We start from the raw sequence: 8,020 nt of genomic DNA, 5'->3' as shown, positions 1-8,020 counted from the left end.
TTTCTCTTCTGTTTTTTTTTGGTGCAATGTGACAATACCTTCCTTTTCTACCACTAGACCAACAATATACTCTATTAATGAGTTCCCAAATCTTTTTTCTTATATATTTAATGGATTTTTCAATATAAATACAAGATGTCTGTAAATACTTGCCAACAATTTTGCTGCTTTTAGTACAATACCCTTTACCAACCAAAGAAGAAGATGAAGACGAAAGAGCAAGGATAATATGTTAGCTATTTTGCTCCACGATGTCAGCTCTACTAAAATTCATTTAGGAATACTCTGTCTGTTTTAGTTTGTTTGTCTTAATTACTGTATGAATAAGTCAAATACTATTTTCTTTGACCATAATTTTTTCAAGTACTTCCTAAATATTTTGAATTGTTAACTATTGTAACTCATAATACTTTTTATGTCATTTCTAAACATGTAAATTTTATTTTATGAAAATTGAAGATTCTATGTCTGAATTAAACATTAGTTAGTTTGACCCTCACCCTCAATATCAAGCCAAACAGAGTATCACATTGAGGCCTGAGGGATGCCAAAAACCTTCGGAGCATAAGAAAGAGCACAACAAACAAAAACATATCTAATCATATAAAGCATAATGGATAACACCAAGAACTTGAAGTCTTAAGTAACATGTACTAGTGGATCAAAATATGTTTTCGAAATCATGTCACTGCAAGAAATCAGTTACTTCTACAAAGCTTGACAGATGTTTGTAAATAAAGATATTTTTTTTATTGCATGTAATACAGAAGCTCGATTCAGATGTCAAGCCAGTACATTAACATATTCCATTGCAATTATCTCCCAAAATGCGAGGAAAAACTACCATGAAATTTCTCTTCCATTTTCTGAATCCCGGTGTATTTTCCTATGGTAATACAACAGCAATCATACATGTCAGCCATATTTAACACACAAAAATCAAAACGCTGCCCATCCAGCTGCTGTGGTTTTAGTTTTACTTGATCCAGATCCAGTGGCAGAAGGAAGGCTTCTCTGTAGATGCCAACAAGGATATTTGCTATTAAAAGATTTGCTCACTTCAACATGAAATAATTGCTCATAATGCAGTCATAGCAAGTACGTAAAATGCGTATCAAATGGAAGGCCAACTTCAATCTCATCCAAACTAATATTTTTGTACATTTTTTGTATCAAAAGATGACCACCTCATCTACCCACAAGGCTCTGGAGGCTAAGTTTTATGTCCTCCGTGTAATTATAATTTTTTGGAAATATACAGGTTGGAGTCATGCCTAAACTCCTCCACCATATGGTAGATTATAAATTTTTTTTTTAAAAAGCATCACATGAGTCGTAAACGAACAATATAAATCGAAACTCACACACTACAAATCAATAGGTTTAGATCCTCAAGTTCCAATCAACACGTGAGACACATAATCTTTTGTTCTATGAATAGAGCAACCAGACTGTCCAATAGGTGTCTTCCAACTTGATTGTAAAATCAACACATTGATGTTACCTTTTAATTCTAACACTTTGATAGCAAAAGATTTGTCATCAATATTTGCAGAAGAACTGCTTATTAGAGCAGGAAACAATAGTAAAACAAAGTGACCAAAAGATTCCAAAGGTTTTATTAGGTAGTTTTGTTGATCGAAGTCACTGTTAGCTATTACTTCTTGACTGAAGGTGCACTAACAAAAGGCTAAGCATACACGTTTGGTGTGATAGATAAAAGGAAACAATCCTGAGATAAATGTTTGGTACCCCTTAATCCCTTGTTTGGTTACAAAATTTGGGAGAGCTTATCCAACAATTAATTATTAGTACTAGGATAAGTTATCCCTGCCTCTGGGTGGAATAATAATCCTCGGATAACTTATCCCGGGATAAAGTACTTAAAATGACAAAAATACTCCCTCAAACCCTTTGTATACATCACTTTTCACATCCTTTACACTTATGGAGGGTATTTTTGTAAACAAACACCTTATTCTTAGAAATTGTGCAATGCATATTAATTTTAATGCAACAAACCAAACATTCACTAAGAAATAATACCAGCATAACTAATCCTAGCATAACTTGTCTTCAAACCAAAGGACCCCTAGGTTTAGCAATATGCAAAGAGCTACCACCTTCATAAAGAGCATTGCAAAAGGGGATATGAAAATACCTCAATTTGAGAAAGATTTGAAAGTGGATCAGTGGAATGCCTGGCATTTTCCTTTGGCCCCTTGAAATCAATACTGGGAGTAGTAGAAGTCTTTCGAGACGTAGCTGGATCATTTGGAGGGGGTGGAAGAGGAGACCTGATCTTGTTACCTCCACTAGGTGGAGGCGCAAGGGCTGGCGTTGTTTTCACAGCTCCTGTTGTTCCTGCTGCCAATCCCACAGCAGAAAGCATGCCTGTCCCAATAGATGGTTTGTTCTTCACATTTATCCGAATTGTTTCACCTTCCTATACAACAAACTACCAAAAGTTATTCCCAAGAAAAATAGCGAAGATTGTTATCGAGGACAATCCAATGATGACAATAATTACTAATATAGTTAACTTTGAACACAAATATCGACACAAACCATGAAATGAACATATTGCTATATCATATTGGAACAGAGAAGGCAACAATTAAGTCCGAACGAGAAGATCAAGGAGCTGGAGAAATGAAGGGCATAACAAGAAAACCAAATCAGAGGAATTAATTATCGAGCAGGACTACACATAACATCATAGTTTTTCCTTACATCAGTACTTACAACTAAAAAGAAACACACACCCAATTAAATGAACAGGATAGATAAATAATGAAACATGCCCCGAGTAATTTTATGCTCCCAAACACTAGCAAAAAGAAAAGGTGTAGTCATGGTAACAGAATCTCCAAAGCTCTTATCTAACAAAGAGATATTTGAAGTTACTAGATTTGCAAAATAAGGCTCATCCTTTCTTTTGCCTGTTCAATAAACATTCGCTTGAATTCAGTCCTATATTAGCTCAATTCCTATCTAACTTGATCATTATATCCTGTTTTCATTTTATAATCGAAACATTCACAAAGATCATCTAACGAATTACCCATCAAGATTAGCAGGAGGGCAGATATTCGTTGTTCATTATCGAATAACCAGTCATTCACAAACTACCTTTCCCCAAGTCAAAAATGTAGTTCTCTTAGGCTGATCTATCATTCGGTAGTTTTCAGTAACAGATATCAGTGATTTAGGTTCATTTACTACTAAATTATCCTCTCCAAGTAACTGAAAAGCAAATTTTCAAAAATCGGATACCTTCAATCGGTGATTAACAGCAGGATGAATATCAATGTGATTATCATCACCAACTTCACCATCTCCATCTTCCTTGTCGTGCTCTCTCTTGACATACTTCTCATGATCAGATAACGCCACATTGAAATCAAATGCTTCATTCCTTTCGTTAAACCCTAGTCCAATGAAGGCATGTTTCCCTCTCCCATCCTCGATCTTCAACACGAAGTACCTCGACGAGTCAAGCACCGATTCCACCGAGCTCTCTCTCTGTCCCGGAGGCACAAAACACGCCGCGAACAGCTCAGCTGAGTTCGGATCCTCGAGTCGGATCTCGCAACGTTCCTTACAGGATACGACCCGGAGTCGACCCGTCCAGATCTTATCAGATTGTAGCCATTCACCGCACTTGTAACCGCCGCTGGTCGGACGCGGCGGGATTTTGAAAACTGACACCTCACGCACCACAAGGAGCGTGTGCTCAAACGATTCTTCGTCCTCCTCGAGCGACATTGTCTTTGTAGATACGCTAACAATGGAAGATCAAAAAAAATTCAGTTTTTCAGCGTTTTTGGAGACGTGTTGGACTTGGTAAATTTACTTATTTGTCCTCATTGTATTTTTATTATTCCTTTTATGTTCTTTAATTTTTTTCCGCGTTTCTTTATAATGAGAATGATGGAACCCTAATGACTGTTGTGTATCAATTTTTAGCTCCTCCATAAAAAAAAAAAAAAAACAGCCGGAAGTAGCTCAGGTACTCAAAGACTCCCATCTATTTTTGTTCAAATTCATGTGGGTGTTGTGTTTTTCCATTTCGATGATTTCTGTTTTGCTGTTTAATGCTGAGTCTTGTAAACAGGTGAAACATTAAAGAAGATGTATCTCCAGTTTTACATCAATGAGAATGGTGACAAAGTTTACACAACTAAGGTATATCTCTTCAGCAAATCATTTTTAACACGTGTTTTTATTGGGTTTTACATCTCCACTGTATGCAATTTTTTCGTCTTCCTCATAGGAACCATAAACCCTTCCGGGATGGCTCAGATGGTTTGGCTTGGGACCTCCATAATGACGGTCTCAAGTTCAAGTTCGAATGGGGTTGAAGCGGCTGTGGTTCCCTTGTCATACAAAAAACTATATATATACAGGGAACTCTTTTTCTGTTGTGTATTGGACCATGACATAACTTTATCCTATTTTGAAAGGAGATGCTATCTGAAAATGTGAGCTTAACATGTTTTTCTGGACAAAAGAAAATCTCTTATGTACTTTAATTTTTGGCAATTGAACCCATAAACTCATTTGAACACAATATTTTAAACCTCTGACCATTTACCGACCTTACGTGACATTGAAAATATTGAAATCATTATTTGTGTTAGTTGATTTTAAAAAAGAGATATAGGTATGGTATACATGAAAGGAGATTAATATTTATTGAAAAATCGAAAGCTCCATTGATAAAGTTAGAGAAAGCTTGAAGAGCAATAAATGAGTTTTGAGAATGTGTGAAATTGATTCAAAATTATAATTGAGGTTTAAACCCATTAATTGTGTTAGTTGACTTTAAAGAAGAGATGTAGGTATGGGTTACATGAAGGTTAATTGATAGATATTGAAAAATTGAAAACTCCATTGATAAAGTTAGAGAAAGCTTGAAGAGCAATAAATGAGTTTTGAGAATTTGTGAAATTGATTCAAAATTGTGATTGAGGTTCGTTGGGTTTGCGTTGGTGAATTTGTAATTAAATTTTCAAGTAAAATGGAGAAGAATTTCATCTATCTAACATGAATTTGGTGCTCACTTTGTGAGCAAATATGAAGAACATGCCTTGAAAATTTTCAAAAATTGTAAAGGAGTCCTAATTTTTATTTTTTTTATTTTTTTAACATTTAATTCACACGTGTCATTAAAAAATGACGTGGAATTCTATGTGTGCTCAATTGTACAACACCACACTAATCAGATGAAAAAGGGGTTTAAAATATTGTGTTCAGATGAGTTAAAGGGTTCAGTTGGCAAAGTGATAAGTAGAAGAATCCAACTGACAAACGTAGCCAAATATAGGGTCTCCCATGTCATTTTGCCTTAATTTTTTTTTATTATTTGTAGAAGTTGATGGCACATTCATTCAATTAATAGTATAACTGGTTTATCTGAGATGCAGTTATTAGTTTATACCCCGTTTCCTGTTCAGTTATTAGGAATATGTCTACATCATCTTTGCAATCGCCCTTAGTGTAACTGGCACTCTCTAACGCACTTGTAGAAAAACCAAGATATTAGGAAGAATAGCACACTTAGAGAAATCAAGAGCTTTTGGTTTTAGGACCTCAATTAATGGTTAGGCACTTGAGCTAAGAATTAATTGGCATATTGGGGAACTCTTAGGAGTTCTACAACGAGAAGGTTTAACTGTCATTTTTATTTTCCTGTTGGTTATAGGACTTTAATCCTTAAAATTGCTATGTTCTAGCCATGACAGTGGGTTATGATAAGTAAGTCATTATTAAGCTCAATCTCACTTTACTCATTGAGCGAGGTAACTAGGCAGCTTGCCTCTAATTATAGTACTTAATAGAGTTCTGCACTTGCCTGGGACGAGTATTTGAGTCTGAATTTTGATGTCTACCACTAAGTTAAGCTAGATATGCGATGCCCTTGAGTGGAACACTGCTTTCAGGTTTACATAATGGAACAAGTTTTGCCTGAAAGTCACTATTTTTGGTTCAACCTGAAAAGATGAAAAATTGAGGCCTGTTCCCGAATTTTATTATTCAAATGGGTATTCAGTCTGAAAGGTCTTCTTAGTTGGATGGGGTCCTATGGAAGTTTCATTTTTTTTATTTTTTTTGGGTAGATTTGGATTTGGGTGAATAGGGGTGACATGGGCGATTTGCTTGGCGACATTTTAACTTTCAGTGTTTCTTCATGATTTGTATGATGAGTAACTGGTATGTTTCAGTGTCTAACCTGTAGCATATATTGAGAATTTACTCTAATATTCATGAATTTTATTTAACAAGCTGGAAATTTTCACTAGGAATAAAACATCCTGCACTCAACTTGACTGTTATTATTAAAGAGGATTTTTGCTTGTTCCTGACTTGTTTTACTTTTTATAAATGTAGAAAGAGTCGCCACTGGGTTTGGCCACGCAATCTGCTCACCCAGGTAATCTACAGTCCCCTTAATCTATTGTATCTATGCTGTTGTTAAGAGTACAAAAGCAATGTGTTTTGTAACTTCTATATAAATGATACTTTAACATATGAGTATCGGCCCGTTTCTTGCTGTTATTGATCTTTCCTGGCTTCTTTTCTTTGCAGCCCGCTTTTCGCCGGATGATAAATTTTCTAGGCAAAGAGTGCTTCTGAAGAAGCGTTTTGGTTTGCTTCCTACCCAAAAACCAGCTCAAAAGTACTAACCATTTTTGGTCTCCAGTATTGCTTTCTACTCGTATTATTAGGCTTCTCTGTCTTGCCGTCGTTAGTTGATGTGAATCATTAAGTTATGTATTGTAACTTTAGTTGATGTGAAATGTTTTTTTTTGGTTTATTGTGACTTAATGGTGGATGGATGTCGTGGAATTTTTCTTATGAGGTTCCATAAATCTGGGGAGCCAAAGGGTGCTTCGAATTTGTTCTATACTCCATAGAAATTAGCAGGGTTATTGTAATGATCTCTATTAGTCAATAGAAATTATGGATAAAATGAATATACTAAAAATGGAGTGTTAAAGGTATTCTTCTCAAGAAGAATTAAAAGACATCACACTGAAGGAAGATAATGAGGAGACGAAGAGGAAGGAGATTCTATTTTATTTAATTATATGCTTAGTATTTTTTAAATGAAAGATCCAACTTATTTGAGATTTAGGCACAAATATAAGGCAATATCATTTTGCCAATATTCTGACCATAAAACTATCTAAAAAGAAAAGAAAAACTATCTAATCTAATTACTAATTAGCATCACACAGAATTGTGTATCGCCTCTTGTTTGGTTTGAACGACAGCATATAGGTGTTAGCTATGTTTATGTCCCAGTCGCGCAGTCCACGAAAGAATTTGTTGCCTGAAGGTCTTAATATTAATTTTAGTAGTCCAAGTCTGAATTCATTTAGATCTTAACTTTTAGGTATATATTATTTTAATTTGGAAAAATTATGTGAATAGGCAAATATATACTAGTTAATTAGTTAACATAGCCATAATTTGAATTAATTATGGCTCGTGGCAAATATCTAGTTGTAATTACAGTTTGAATTTTGTATAATTCACATGATTATACAAACGATGTGTGCGATTATATAAATGATGTGAATTGTATTTCAAAATATACAAACACTACGAATTGTATAGCGAATTATACAAATGTTGTGCATGAATTATATAGCGAATTATACAAACGGTATACAAAAACTGCGAATTGTATAGCGAATTTTACAAGCGTTGTGCGAATTATACAAACGTTGTTATAGCTATAGTTATGAAATGTAATTATCCAAACTATACCTATGGAGCATAATTAAAATATTTTTGAGTGACTATATGCGAAAATTCCTCTTTTAATTTTAAATTAAGATCTATAACAAAATATTAAATATTACTAAGATTTTTATTTAGAGATTTCGATAAAGATGATAGTTTACTGCTACTCCATTCATTTTCGAAAAAAATTATTTGAATATACAACTTAAGTACCTAAATAACCACTACATAACAATAGTTTGACTTTTCACAAACATAGCAATAG

The 8,020-nt window shown here is 34.4% G+C and overlaps 2 protein-coding genes across 2 annotated transcripts; one reads left to right on the top strand and one right to left on the bottom strand.

The window, feature by feature from the left end:
- Window positions 1–633: 633 nt before the first annotated feature.
- LOC129882746 (uncharacterized protein At1g03900-like) lies at window positions 634–3,820 on the bottom strand. Its single transcript, XM_055957178.1, has 3 exons — window positions 3,277–3,820; window positions 2,162–2,446; window positions 634–1,014 (listed from the first exon to the last, which is right to left on the bottom strand). Exons 1-3 carry the CDS (start codon window positions 3,766–3,768, stop codon window positions 940–942), a joined length of 852 nt encoding a protein of 283 aa, XP_055813153.1. The 5' UTR covers window positions 3,769–3,820; the 3' UTR covers window positions 634–939.
- Window positions 3,821–3,914: 94 nt separating this feature from the next.
- LOC129882747 (H/ACA ribonucleoprotein complex subunit 3-like protein) lies at window positions 3,915–6,910 on the top strand. Its single transcript, XM_055957179.1, has 4 exons — window positions 3,915–4,012; window positions 4,118–4,188; window positions 6,394–6,436; window positions 6,592–6,910. The coding sequence occupies exons 2-4, from the start codon at window positions 4,135–4,137 to the stop codon at window positions 6,687–6,689; spliced, it is 195 nt and encodes a 64-aa protein (XP_055813154.1). The 5' UTR covers window positions 3,915–4,012; window positions 4,118–4,134; the 3' UTR covers window positions 6,690–6,910.
- Window positions 6,911–8,020: the final 1,110 nt, after the last annotated feature.

This window comes from Solanum dulcamara, chromosome 3 (genome assembly GCF_947179165.1).
Source record: "Solanum dulcamara chromosome 3, daSolDulc1.2, whole genome shotgun sequence".
NCBI lineage: Eukaryota > Viridiplantae > Streptophyta > Magnoliopsida > Solanales > Solanaceae > Solanum > Solanum dulcamara.
The sequence above is the reverse complement of the archived record's forward strand: the minus strand, read 5'-3'. Positions and strand labels throughout refer to the sequence as shown.